The 14,919-nt window shown below is 38.3% G+C and overlaps 2 protein-coding genes across 8 annotated transcripts in view; both read left to right on the top strand.

Annotated features, from left to right (window-relative positions):
• Positions 1-1,414, top strand: part of NUP37 (nucleoporin 37) — a 48,174-nt gene extending 46,760 nt beyond the window's left edge. The window contains exon 10 of one of the 2 annotated variants that reach the window (XM_050750227.1): positions 510-1,414. In XM_050750227.1, the coding sequence (XP_050606184.1) occupies positions 510-602 (93 nt within the window). In that variant the 3' untranslated portion in view covers positions 603-1,414. Of the gene's footprint in view, positions 1-22; positions 302-509 lie in introns of those variants that run through there. The other variant, XM_050750226.1, reaches the window with a different exon arrangement.
• A 10,878-nt stretch (positions 1,415-12,292) lies between these two features.
• Positions 12,293-14,919, top strand: part of WASHC3 (WASH complex subunit 3) — a 47,482-nt gene continuing 44,855 nt past the window's right edge. For 3 of the 6 annotated variants that reach the window (XM_050750242.1, XM_050750237.1, XM_050750236.1), the window contains exons 1-2: positions 12,513-12,691; positions 13,058-13,156. In XM_050750242.1, the coding sequence (XP_050606199.1) occupies positions 12,548-12,691; positions 13,058-13,156 (243 nt within the window). In that variant the 5' untranslated portion in view covers positions 12,513-12,547. The other 3 variants (XM_050750239.1, XM_050750238.1, XM_050750241.1) reach the window with 3 other exon arrangements.

Genomic DNA, 14,919 nt, shown 5'->3' with positions numbered 1-14,919 from the left:
TAATTCTTCACATATTTTATAGCCCATCCTCATGGGTTCTGTAGCCGTTGGATCTGGCCTGTCCTGGCATCGAACTCTCCCTCTGTGTGTAATTGGAGGAGACCACAAGCTGTTGTTTTGGGTGACTGAAGTATAAAGTTTTCTTTGTACCTTAGATTCACAAACTTTGTATTTTTAGTACATATTTTGAAGAATTTCTATAGTACATATTTTGAAGAATTTTTATATCAAATATACCATATACTTTAGAAAATGTCTTAGTTGCTTTTATTAAATAAAATGTGAATGATTTGAAAAATTATTTTTCTACTCTTGTTTGTGTGTGTGTGTGTGTATATATATATATTTTGTTTTTAATAATCTTATAAAATCATATATTGATTCAGCAACTGACCTCCAGAGAAGAGATGACCAAGGAAAAATAATGCTTTTGAGTTTATCAGAAAAGGAATATTTAAAGTGTACCTATTTTCTGTACTTTGAGTGTATGCTGTTTTTCTAATTCTCAGGGACCCATTTATCAACAGAAAAAAAGGCCAGGTGCAATGGCTCACACTTGTAATCCCAGCTCTTTGGGAGGCCGAAGGGAGTGGATCACTTGAGGGCAGGAGTTCAAGACCAACCTGGCCAACATGGTGAAACCCTATCTCTACTAAAAAAATAAAAATTAAAAAATTAGCCAAGCATGGTTTGGAAGACTGAGGCAGGAGAATCACTTGAACCTGGAAGGCAGAGGTTACGGTGAGCCAAGATCGTGCCACTTCACTGCAGCCTGGGCGACAGAGCAAGACTATCTCAAAAGAAAAAAAAAAATCAAAGGAGAAAAAAATATCTTAGGGTACTCCGGAAGTGGTTGTTGAGTGTGTGTGTGTGTGTATGTATATATATGTGTGTGTGTGTGTGTGTGTGTGTATACTCAATGTAAAAAATGGTTTTCAGTTTCTTAAATATGTAATTGATTATATTACTTAACCCTGTTTATTATATGCAGATTCCTTTGGACTAGGTGTTTTAAGAGTCTTAGAACATGTGGTATATGGGATCAAAATGACTTCTAGTGTATCCCTTTAACAGCCTCCTTTTTATGAATCTTCACTGTTCTTACCAAGAAACTTAAGTGTTTTTGAGATGGGACCTATTGGCAATGGAACCACGTTCACCCTCTCAAAGATCATTAAAATCAACATTATCTAAGACAGCTGTATCACATTTTGGGTATACATCATGGTACAGTCAGAAGCATATAAAATTATGGTTCTGCTTGTCAGTCACATACAGAATTCAATACATTTTGACAAACTGCCCATTCCTGCAAGTTAATACCCTCTTTGAAGCTTCACTTCCTCTTGTAAAGTACCCATAGAAATCATTGTTTTGTGGAGTTGCTGTGAAGATTAAATAAAGGTGAATGAAAGTACCTAGTATGTGTCTGTCACACGGTTCAGAGATGTATAGAAATTATTTATTTCAGAGATGAGTAGGTCTTATTTTTGAGGTTTTAGAGATTTATGTTTAATGCCAGTAAATATTTTTTACTGCAGTTTTCTATTCGTAAGGTGTCTTAAAATAATTATAGAATCAAGAACATGATATTTTTAAGAGATAGGAGAATGTTCCAGGTAATTAAAAGAAAGAATTCAGCGAAATTTTATAATATGTAGATGTTTGGGTTCAACTTTTACATGCTTTAAAGTACAGATGAAAAATTTCATAGCAATTTCCTAATTTTTTTAATACAGTTAAATATTATAACCAAATGATATAAATGGTTTTGTTTACTCCTTCATAATAAGATTTTGACTAACAAAGTAAAAAGCAAAGAGCAAGGAATTTTGACATGGTTCTCTTTAAGAGTCTCTGTGATGGGGCAAGGATTCCTAAAAGCATCAGGATAGCCAAAGGGCTATCAATAGTGATTCTTATAAGAATTTGTCATTTCAGGATGTGTCCAAGAAATAAAAAAGTCACCTCTAAGGCCAGTGTATTCAAAAATTGTTGTCATATACTTAGAAAAATTGATGTATGAAGTGGGTGGGTTTTATTTAGGGATGGAAATTAGGGAGATGATTATGTTGGGCTTGGGTGTATAAGAAATGGATTCTCTGGGATAAGGGTTTAACCAAAATATAAAAGTTGTCTGATAAAATTACCCAGTAGGTCTGGGCATGGTGGCTCATGCCTGTAATCCCAACACTTTGGGAGGCCGAGGCGGGCAGATCACTTGAGGTCAGAAGTTCAAAACCGGCCTGGCCAACATGGTGAAACCCCACCTCTACTGAAAATACAAAAACAAAATTAGCCAGACGTGGTGGTGCATGCTTGTGATCCCAGCTACTTGGGAGGCTGAGGCAGGAGAATTGCTTGAACCCTGGAGGCAGATGTGGTGGTGAGCCAAGATCACACCACTGCACTCTAGCCTGGGTGACAGAGCGAGACTCCATCTCAAAAAAAAAAAAAAAAAAAAAAACCCAATAGAACTTCTGTATTTTAGTAGGGGAAGCTGTGTTGGAAAAAGATAACTCATGATGATTGTATACTGTTATGCCAAAAAGAGGCAGGAAATGTTATCCTCAAAGAGAAGAAAATGGTGATTCCATTTGTGGACTAATATAGTGACTGTAAGATAAGACATTCTCAAGAAATGAGAGGGTTGCCTACACCTGTTAGTTTCAGAAATGAAATATACTTTATCCTATGTAAGCATTGAGAACTCTAACCTCTTTTTCTTTCTTTAGATCTTAATAGTAGGCTACAGGACCATGTTCCAACTTATACTTTGTTGTTAAATTTTATTGTGTTTAATTATTTTTAAATCGTATAATTTTTTTTCTTAGTAAACTTTGTTCTTCGAAATATGTTTAAATTAGACTAAGACACGAGGAAGTATTTATGAGGAATTAGTTATTGGTCATCACTTCTAATTCCTGATGATAACATGAGATATTTCACATTGTATGTCCCAGTTTTAGTTTTTCCATGTTTGTTTATAAATATGTCCAAGAGGGTTTTTCTTCTGTTGAAATTTAAGTTTTCCTCAGGATTGCTTCACTTAAAACATCAAAGTGAAAAAAGTTGTACTTATGTTCTAAAACTTGTATTATTTAGGACTATTGAAGCAAAAGTCAGGATATCACAAATCTGCAAGATGTCAGAGCTAAATCCTACATTTTTCAGAATGATGGGATCATAAGTCCCATTTCATTTTTATGATTTGGCTTCTACGTTGTGAGTATTTCAGTATCTCTCCCATGCCAAAACACAAAATCACACACCCATGCACTCCAATTTGTTTCTTTCTTTGGTAATTTGTGACTACATATTGACACTGACCTAGAAATGTTTCTGTTGCTGTTTTAAATCTCATGTCAGTGAAGAAGAAATTGAAATCTGGTTTGCACATTTGTGCCTGGTTTTCTGTAATTGTCTAAAATCTGACATTGTCCCAGAAACGCTGATTGGGAAGTTATGAGGCAGTATTGTGCCCAAGACTGATTTTAATAGTTTTTAGGAGAGAAAAAGTAGTCACTCTAGACTATTTTCCATGTTTTTCTATACCTCAAAAAGTTAAACTCAGTTTAACCCAACTTTATACCATACAAGTAATAATAGCCTTAGCTCTGAGCCTAAATAAAATTTGCCAAATAAAAATGATAATTATGATCCATTTCCACATATTCCTCATGAGAGCTTGGTCAAGTCCTCAGAAGCAGCATTGTGTTCCGATATATCTTTATCAAACTGTGTGCTCAGCAACAAGGACAGGAGAGAACACTGCTTCTTTAATTTTAACACCTTGCTGATTGAAAAACATTTAACAGGCATTTGAAAAGAATTTCAAAACAATTAACATTTTTTTCTAATTATACATTTAAAGAAATAATGCCCTTTAAAATGTAGGTAGAATTTTTTTATTAACATGATTTTAATCTATAGCAACCATTTGTTACCTAATCACAGTAACACAACAAAATAATTAGTGTATCAGCTTTGAAGATCTCATTTCACAAAAGCTAAAAAACACACGTTATGATATATCCATTACTCAAACTCATAAGCACTTCCTTTTGCATGCATTGGGCACAGATTTCATGGAAAATCAAAAGCATTTAATCTACTTTCTGACATTTTCATCTGTTCTTTGAACTACTTTAATTAAAAAAATTGTCCTTATATAGGGTCAAGTGACGTTTGTTTGTCTGAAAATTTCCTTGGATCAGCTTATTTCTGTGTAACATGTCTGTTATACAGCTATTTGCCTTTTAAACTAATTTCTAACAGGATACTCTACCTTGGGACTTGTAACACAATGTAAGCTTATAAAATCCACATGAAAAATAGTAAGTAATGGGGAGACCACCGGGTTTCTCAGCCTTTACAAACAATTTGACTTAAAGATTTATGAAATATTCATTTCTACCAACTTCATTTATAATGCTGTAATGAGTTGACTTTCTGTTTCTATGTAGTAAAAGACAATAAATGCTGCTGGTATCTGTGCTTCTAATGGTGGTTAAACATAAAACTTTGATCTTATAAACACAGCTGTTGTCCTATAATTGAGCCAAATTCAGACAGGATTAAACCCTGGCCAAAATTAAGGTTAATCTTTGCAACCATCTCAAGTAAGAGCTTTCTAATACTGTTTTAGGAAATCTTTGTTTTTGAGACAGCATAAAAGGAAGTAAGTTCCAGACAACTGACCTCTAAAGTAAGCCAGACGCAACTAATGATAAATTATACCATAGTGATAAAGAAGATGGAAAGGTAGAAAGTGTATAACCAAATAAGTTCATTTTGGTTCATTTTGACTTAGAAAGTCACTTCTTACCATAGTAGTCTTAGTTGACATTAAGTTTAAATCAGACCAATATAAATTACTTTTTAATGAACTTCTTTCTACCATCTTAATGTTTCTTTGGTTAATTGCTAGTACTTTCTTCCACTAATAATAAAACTAGGTGTTTATTACAAATAGAATAACTTGATATATTTTATTGTAACTGTGTAATAGCTCATTTTGGTTTCCAACCTACAAAAAAAAAAATTTTTTTCATTAAGTATTAGACTTTCTGGAATTTTAAATACTTTGTCAAATGTTCTGTAGGGCTGATTCTCCTGAGATTTGGACACTAGCACCTCAAGCTGTGTTGTGAACAGCTAATAATGCATTTCTCTCCAAATTGCCTATTCCAAGAGAACATCTGTGGTAGTACCCCTCACCTGAAATCTGTAGAGCTCTAATATTGGATTGGTCTAATACGATTTTCCTGGCACTTGATTTTGAGCAAGTACAGGATGTGGTTATATAGACAGCTGCTTCAGAAGTCTCACCTCATCCTAGACTTAACCCACAAATACGTTAAACCCCAAGACAATGGAACAATTCCGGAATTCTGTCAGTGTTTTTGACCTCTCTCTTCCCATGGTTATACTCACCTAACACAATAACTAAGATGTATTTTTATGTATACATAATTTTCATGAAACCCTGGGTCATTGCTCCCCAACCTTGGTGGTAAGTACCTGGGAGAATATGGAACTATTGCAAGGGTTTCTCAAAATTATATTCATGCTACCATTAGCAAAATTCTCTTTTTTCTTAGAAGCCATGACCTCCTGGGGTCCTGAGATAATATAGACAGCCCCCAAATCAAACTTGTTCACATGTTCCCAACAGACTTTGACTTAAGGTGTCTTGCCATCTTCCACTTCCTCCCCAAAACACCATAACAGGAAGGAGGGGAATGACCCAGCCAAGGAACTCTCCATTCACATTCAGAGATAGTGGCTTTTGTAGATCTCGGCAATCTTGAGAGGGTAAAAAAGTGTTCCCAGATATGTGGAGGTGTGTTTGTCAACTTGATAATCTACTACATGTCTTCAGATTTAGCTCTGGTGTTTGGAAATAAGCCAGTGTACTTTAACCATTCCTTCCTGTGTGGTATACAGGAGGCAAGACTTTCTAAGGCAGGATGTATTACAGGAAAACTAATAGAACCTAGCCTGGAAAATGAAATGGAGAGAAATACTATCTTTGAATGAAAATTTGGGATTTTAAGATGAATTTCCCAATAGAGCTCACCTGTATTCCTATTTTCAATTTCCCACAACAATGTCTATGTGTTTGTTCAGTGAATGTTAGATGTCCAACCACAGTCGTCATCAATGTTCTTCAGAATGTTTTGAATATTATTAAAAGGGCTCTCATACTGGAAAACACCATGAACCATTTTCCTGGATTGACTGGCTTTTAATTTGTGGCCCAGTTATTTTTTTAAAGTTGATAGCAAAGGCTCTAGCATGATCCTTTTGAACTCTAGAAACAAAGCTTCGGGAAGAAATGTTGGTGTTGAACTTCTGAGTAGTTTTAAGTGATTTTATATGGTTGTGATTCAAAATAACCTGACCACTTTAAGAAATCCAGGTGCTGAGTCATTTACAGACACAGCCAGGGGAGGTTAATTAGAAGCAGCTGATAGTGGCATCATTTGCTGCTTTTTAAAAAAAATAAACGGAGATGGTGATTCTATGAAGAGGACAGAGTGCTAACGAAAGTGTACAAAACTAAGCAAACATTCAGGACTGAGGTTTACCTAATTTCTACTGCACCAAAAGGGGAAAAATATCACTCAGTGAATTCAAGATAAAGTACCATAGCTCTATAAAAATGGTAATGGTTGCTCCAAGAAGTTCCCTTGCTCCTGCCTCTTTCTCCTGACCAAACTCGTGTTTCCCCTGTGGCCTTCCACAGCATGGTGTGCCCTCTTGGAAACTGTAAGTACTAAATTCTTTCAATAGCATTGGCCTGTGTCATCACTTAGTTGTCTCCATAAGTAAAAGTCCTATGAGCACAAATGAGTACAGTGAGACCTTTTCCCAATCCCCTCAAAGAGGGCAGGATAATTTAGATTGTTTGCTCTTTCACTGGGGAATAGCTGACTATAAGTATCTTTAGGTCTCTTCTCTTGAGGGAGTTAGCTTTCCAAAGTGGAATCAAGTCTCCTGCCTAGAGGATATAAGGTTACAACTCAATTTTCTGTACGAAGTTAAGAAAGCCACAACAATTAAAAGGAATAACGGGAAACATGAATTCTTAACACAGTTGAAGCAAGGCTAGAATTCCTTCACTTAACGAAGTCTCAACAGATTATTGGTATCACTCCTGAGAGATGGGATTGAGGAGGGAATAAGGATGGGAAACATTTAATTTTATTTTCCCACTATTACGAATCAACACCATGCCTCTCTAACTGTTCCATCCTGAAGCAAAGCGGGGAGAAATTTAAAAAAAAAAGGGGGGACCATTTTTTATTGTTTCCCCACCCAAGACTATACCCGTGATAACAGCAATTTTCTGGTAATCTTATGAAAACATTTCAAGAAATTGAAAAATTCTTAGTTTTTTATAAAATGAATACATGGAGGTGGCACACATAGTCTTTGAAATCAGTATTCATTACAATCTTTTTGGCCCCCAAAATTCACTACAGTAAATGAAATCTGGCGATACTTTTCATTTTTACCAGTGCAAGAAAGCCTGAAGGAAAGAGTACATACTTCAAAGGTCATCTGGTGGTTGGCCAAGACTTCTAGGTATAGATTGTTTTTAATAGTCCTGGAAATCAGTTATTAAAATGTGAATGGCCCTGCTCTGAGGAGCTAAGGATGACTGACGAACAGTAATCATCAAATATCCTAGGAGGCAAAGAAACTGCCATTCTAAAAACCAAACCATTTTACAATTTTTTTTTTGATAGTCTATTGCCCCTAGGCCACAAACCTGTACAGCATGTTACTGTACTAAATCCTATAGGCAATTGTAACACCATGGTGTTTGTGTATCTAAACATGGGAAAGGTGTAGTAAAAATACTATACCTTTTACTATAATAGGTCCACCCTCTAATATGTAGTCCATCACTGAGGAAATGGTTTGTGGCCCATAACTGTGTATAGAACCATATCATATACATGTATATACACACATACACATATATAAATGCCTGCTACTTATACATAACTATAACCATAAAGTTGCTGTGTTGTTTTTGTTTGTTTGTTTGTTTGATTTTTTTCTCCTGGCTGGGAGTCTCTCTTGGCTCTAGAGAAGAAGGCTAGGCTGACCAGTGGGGAATTCTGCTCGGGGAGACTGATGGAGTACCCAGAGTTGTGAGTCCCACCTAAATCAAAGGTTAATGAAATATCAAGTAGGATGTGGAAGTACAAGGTTCATTAAGCCCAAATGTCACTCAGAAGATACTTAGCGTTTACTATAGGACAAACATTGGGCTAGGGCCTTAATAGTGAACTAACAGAGACTCTGCCCTAAATTGATAATATAGCAGGCTTTCAAACAGGCAATTATATGTGCTATGATAGAGTTAAGCAGAGAATGCTATGGAAGCATGTACGAACAGTTAATCTAATCTTTGTGGCTTCAGGAAAGCTCTAAGGATGGAATGTTAAGACTTCTGCTACAAGTTAGAATACAGAAAGATGCATGAAAGCCTTTTACATAGTGGTAATAAGAAATAACCAGATAAAAATCATACTTTTTATGGGGCTGTTGAAAAGCCATGTATATAAGACCTTAATGAAATAAATTCTATAGTCATGCCTATGTTTGGAGGAACATAGTTTAACAGAGAGCTGTGGCATTGCCATGCCAAGGGAGAAGGGCGTGGTCTGGATACAAGTAGATGGAAGAACAAGCCTACAACACTCTAGGAGACTGCAGAGTTAAGGAGAAAGTGGCTGAGACTTTGCCAATGGTATAGGCTGGTGAGACAGACTTGGGTCTGGAAGGACCTCAATCACAAAAATAAATCACTTAGGCCTACATCCCACACCCAAGATTGCTAGGAAAGCAGCAATGGAAGAAATGTTTTCAGTAAGGAGAGAGAATTCACTGAATCTTGCACATTCTTACAGTGCTTGGATTCCTGAGCCCTGCTAAAGCTGAATCTGAAGGTGAACCAAATGATTTGAAACTATGGCCCATCCCTCCCTCTCTAACACAAACACTGACAAGATCCAAGAGCTCAGTCCTTTGCAGGAGGTTGAATTGAATTAACTGCAGGTGAACTTCATCTAAAGCTGCAGCCCAGCATCAGCTCAATTCAAAGTGTGAATGAATCTGAATGTTCCATTTCTTACTGAACTTTCTGTTCTTTTTTTCACAATGTTCATAATAAAATTAGAAATTATAAGACATGCTAAAAAGCAGGAAACACAACCCATAATTAGGAAAAAGTTGTCAATAGAAGCAGGCACATAGATGAACCAGAAATTGGCATGATAAGGACTTTTTAAAAACTTATACATTTTTTTTAATATAGAGGAAAAGATGAATGAAGGGAATTTCAAGAGAAAAACAAACTCTAAAAAACAGATTTTTAGAACAAAAATATATCTGAAATCAATTTATTAGATGTGTTTTGGAACTAAACTGGAAACTAGAAAATACTTGAAGATAGGTTGGTAAGAATTATCCACACTGAAACACAGGGAGAAGTAAATGTTTTGGGGGAAATGAGCAGAGCACCATGATCTGTGGGCAATATTAACCAGTCTAACATACAAGTATTTTTGAAGTCCCAGAAAAAGAGAAAAATGACAAAAACGTTTTTTGAAGAATTAATGGTCAAAAATCTTTCTTTCAAATTTGATTTAGAACACCAACCCACAGATCTGAGCAGCTCACCAAACCACAAGCAGGATAAATACAAAGAAAACCATACCCATACCCCACGCACATTATATTCAAACTTGAAAACCAAGGATAAAGGAGAGAAGAGATGTGAAGAATGAGTAGGAGTTAGCCAGGCAGGGGTTGTTGGGAAGCAAGGGAGATTGTTCCAGGCAGAAGGAAGACAACATCTTGAAAGACCCACACACTGCAAGCAGTTCCAGGAATTGAAAGAAATTATTTGGGGCTAAGGAGAAAGTTATAAATGAGAGTTAAGGTTAAAGAAGTGGCCAAGAGCCATAGAGAGGACGTGTGAGCATATTAAACTGAGGGAGATGGGGAACGAAATTATATCCTGGGTAATATAATCAGATTTGTCTTTTTAAAAATCACTGTGGCTACAATGTGTGGAATAGATTGGAGACACAAGATGGAGGCAGGAAGAAGCTATTGCAGTAACCCAGGCATAAAACTGTGTCGTACAGAACTTGAGATATGGCAGTAAGGATGGAGAGTTACAGATTGATTCAAGAGCTACTTAGGAAATAGAAGAGGTAAGATTTGATGAATGACTAGATATAAAGGAGGATGGAGTAAAGAGTGACTGTTAGAGCTATGTAACCTTTCCAGGCTCAGCCACCTACCTTCAAGTCACATTCATTACCTTGTACCAAACAGAATGTCCCAAAATGCAATTCTGATCATGCCACCCCCTGCTTAAAAGCTCTTCAGTGGCTCCCATCATTTTTCTGCTCTGGATCTTTCCATGACTTCCCATCACACCCAAAGTGAAAGCCAAAGTCCTTATGATGTCCCATAAAGCTCTGCATGATCAGGTCTCCACATAACTTTTATCCATCATGTCCTTCCCCACCTTGCTCGCTCTGCTTCAGTTATACTGGCTTCCAATGTAAGATCTGGGTTAGATATATAAATGTGAGAAACTCTAGAGAATGGAGACATGTGAAGCAACCAGCAAAAGAAACTGAAAAGAAATGACCATAGTGATACAAAGAAAATCAGAGAAGATTTGCCTTCTTGAAAGAAAAATTAAGAAAGTTCAATCAGAAGGTGATCACTGTAAGGTTAAGCTGTGCAATGTGCAACTTTAAGAAACAATACCCACACCCAACTAATTGCTACAGATGCCCTATGGATCACATTAGATAAACATGGACTATAGTATCAAATCTGGCATAAAAGGCCCTTAAATGAAATTTTTCTGGCTACTTCTCCTGAAGCAGAATAGGGTCTGGAGGCAGGGCACCTAAGGCCAATTCACGCTGACTTCCTAGAACTAAATCAAAAGGTAAACCCCAAATTTCCACACCTAAGTAACAAAAGGAGCAGCGGCTACTCCCTTTGCAAATCCCCACCTTTTCTGACAGGCAGATGGAAATTGAAGGTACCTCAACCAATCAGACTGATTGCGGACCAAATCTTCCTTTGCATAGAAGTGCAACTTAGTAACATCACTTTAGCCTCTGATTGGTTGCTTTCCACAACCAATCAGATGTTTGTATAGGAGTGTGACCTTTGTAACTTTACTTCAGCCTCTGATTGGTTGCTTTCCACAACCAATCATACTGATTGTGGCCACCACTTCATTTGCATGAGGAGAACACCAGTGGCCAATGGGAAATCTCTAGCGGGTATTTGGACCTAAGAAGATTCTGTATCCAGTACACTGTGGAGAGTACTTTGGTTTTCAATAAATCTTTGCTTTTGTTGGTTCATTCTTTCCTTGCTTTGTGCATTTTGTCCAATTCTTTGTTCAAAACGTCAAGAACCTGGACACCCTCCACCGGTAGCACTCTTACCTCATTTCCTACCATTCTCCATGTATGGGATTACTTGCTTCAACCAAACCAACAGGGCCAGGTGCCAGCGGCTCACACCTATAATCCCAGTGCTTAGGGAGGCCAAGGCATGAAGATCATTTGAGCCAAGGGGTTTGAGACTACGGTGAGCTATAATCCTCACCGCACACCAGACTGGGTGACACAGCAAGACCCCCATTTTAAAGCTGCCAACTTGGTCTTCATCTTTTCCATGCTCCCTGTAAATGGCAGTCACTTCCGTAGGTTTGTGCCTCACCTCTAGTAGTTGACGTTTTATTTCATGTTTTAAAAACCTTTGGAAGGCCAGGCGGGTTGGCTCACGACTGTAATCCCAGCACTCTGGGAGGCTGAGGCAGGAGAATCGCTTGAGGTCAGGAGTTCGAGACCAGCCTGGGAACTGGTGTGTATATACACACACACCCTTTGGAAGTAGGTCTTATTTCTCATTCTTCAGAGCATAAACCTCCCCAATGCAGCAATCAAACTCAATCTTTGTTTTCACAGTAAAAGCCTAGCAGAGTATATATGACACTTAGGATTAAAAAAAAAAAAAATTGTTGCTCAAGGAATGACGGAGCCGTTATATAACAGACAGGACTAAGTAGGGGTAACCTCAAAGGGACGCAACTTCTGGCTTTGTTTTGTTTTGTTTGCCTCCTAAGATTTTACTGCTATAACTGCATCCTTGCACCATCGCGAAATTGACGTCACAATCTGGACTAAAACTACCAATCCCAGAATGCCGAGCGAGGAGGCGGGCTCTCCGGAAGTCGCCGAGTGATTAGTGAGCGGAGGCATTTTCTTCCGGCGGGAAGGGGCCCGGAGGCGGGGACTTGGGGGGAAAGTTGAGACGCGATTACCGGGTTGGTCGGGCCCCATCTGGGAGGGGTTTGTGGGTGAACTCGGGGTCTCCCGCCCGCAGAGGAGATGGATGAGGACGGGCTTCCTCTCATGGGGTCAGGCATAGACCTGACCAAGGTTTGTAAAAGACGATACTAAACTCCTCCACCGGGAGGAGGATGGGGAAGACGCAGCTTCCCGGGGAGACCACACCTTCCGGGTCCCCACTCTGTCACGGCCCCGGGCCCTTCTGCCGGCCTCAGGAGGGAGAGCTCCGCAGTCCACCTTCAAATGGGGTCCCTCTTGAACTGATTAAGGAGACGGTGTGCATCTCCCAACTTTCGCTTCCCATCTCTCGTGTCTCTGTGCCGCCGGTGACAGTCGCCGGTTGTGATAGCTAGCCCTACCTCTTTTTCAGCCCCCAAGTTTTTGTGTGTGTTTATGTGTGTTGCTTCTGCCTGCCAAAATTCGTACCAGTGAGTCTAGAGCCTGTTCTCAAACTTTTATGCACCTCTGTCGTCTTCGGACACCCCACCTACAGTTTAGGAAAACAAGTTAATGACTATTCCCAGTCCTTCAAGAAATTCGTATCACACAGCAAAGTGCCTCGTGATTATTTCCAAATATGAAAAGGTTTGCACTGTGTACGTTCCTCCTGTATGAACCATGTTTGTTTTTACGTAACACAGGTGCCAGCTATTCAACAGAAAAGAACGGTGGCTTTTCTAAACCAATTTGTGGTGCACACTGTACAGTTCCTCAACCGCTTTTCTACAGTTTGTGAGGAGGTAGGTCCTGTGATACTGGTTTATAGAGTCGCCTAGAAGTCACCTTGCACTGCTGAGATTGACAAATGGAGTAAAACAAGAATTACAGTCTTTATTCATGTATCATGATCTCTTGTCACCCAATTGTGTTAACACACCTTAAGTTCTCTTTTACTCTGTTACAATCAATCTTGCAACCCTCCTCTACTGAATTAGTGTTCTAGAGGTCCTTGTGAGATAGTTCAGTCAGGCTTATTGCGATTAAAGAGAACAATAGGAAATCTAAAATGTCTTTTTTTTTCTTTTTTTTTTTTTTAGACAGAGTCTAACCATCACCCAAGCTAGAGTGCAGTGGCGCGATCTCGGCTCACTGCAACCTCCGCCTCCCGGGTTCAAGCGATTCTCCTGTCTCAGCCTCCTGAGTAGCTGGGATTACAGGCATGCGCCACCATGTCTGGCTAATTTTTTGTATTTAGTAGAGACGGGGGTTTCACCATGTTGGTCAGGCTGGTCTCGAACTCCTGACCTCAGGCGATCTACCAGCCTCAGCCTCCCAAAGTGCTGGGATTACAGGCCCGAGGCACCGTGCCCAACTTCTAAAATTAGTTGAAAATAGTTTTTATTTTGCTATTTGTTATTCGTTCTCGTACCCCAAAATAGTTTTTATTTTGCTATTTGTTATTCGTTCTCGTACCCCAAAACCACATTGTTTATATTAAATTCATTTTACATTCCGAATCTAAAAGATGGCTAGAGGAGATAGGCTGGAAACATAACTTTGGCATCAAATATGATTATAGAAATAAAAATATTTTCTGCAAATGACTTGTAAGGATTAAGTATCCAACTAGGGACTAGGTGCCAGAGCTGGCACAGTAGTGTGCACCTGTAATCCCAGCTACTCGGGAGGCAGAGACAGGAGGATCACTTGTGCCCAGGAGTTTGAGACGAGCCTGGACAACATAGAGAAACTCAGTGTTTTGTTTTTGTTTTAAAAAAGAGGATAGGTACAAGATCCAGGATCCAGGGACTCCCTGTCTTTTAAAAAGCCAAAAAAGAAGATGGGGAGGACAATGGGAACCATGGGCTGAAATTGCATTTAAGGAAAGAAAAGTAAATTATGGGGCTTAGATAATTCACAAGTAAGTCTGTTGAACATTCTGCCTTATGTAAGGTATAGCCTTAGCAATTAGAGTTTGTAGAGGATTTTTGCCTCTGTGTTCATTGGAGATATTGACCTTTGGTTTTCTTTTCTTGTAGTGTATTTGTTTGGCTTTGGAATCAGGATAATGCTGGTCTCCTAAATTGAGTTTGAAAATTTTCCCTCCTCTTCAGTATTTTGGAAGAATTTGAGAAGGATTTGTATTAGTTCTTCTTTAAATGTTTGGTAGAATTCAGTAGTGAAGCCATCAGGTCCGGGGGGTTTTGTTTAGTGGGAGACTTAACTACTGATTTGATCTCTTATTATTGGTCTGTTCAGATTACCTATTTCTTTATGATTTAGTCTTGATAGGTTGTATGTGTCTAGGAACTTATCCATTCTAGGTTATCCAATCTGTTGGCATATAATTGGTCATAGCAGTCTCTTATGAGCCTTCATATTTCTTTTGTTTTAATTGTAAAGTCATGTTTATTTAAGTATGAGCTTATATTCACTAAAATTTACCATTAAGTATGAGATTTGACAAATTCATAATCATAACATAATCAAGATGTAGAATAGTTGTAGAACAAGGTGTAGAATCACTCCAAAAATTCCCTCATGTTCCTTTGCAGTCACCCCT

Source organism: Macaca thibetana, chromosome 11 (genome assembly GCF_024542745.1).
Source record: "Macaca thibetana thibetana isolate TM-01 chromosome 11, ASM2454274v1, whole genome shotgun sequence".
Lineage (NCBI taxonomy): Eukaryota > Metazoa > Chordata > Mammalia > Primates > Cercopithecidae > Macaca > Macaca thibetana.
This window is presented reverse-complemented; position numbering and strand designations above follow the sequence as displayed.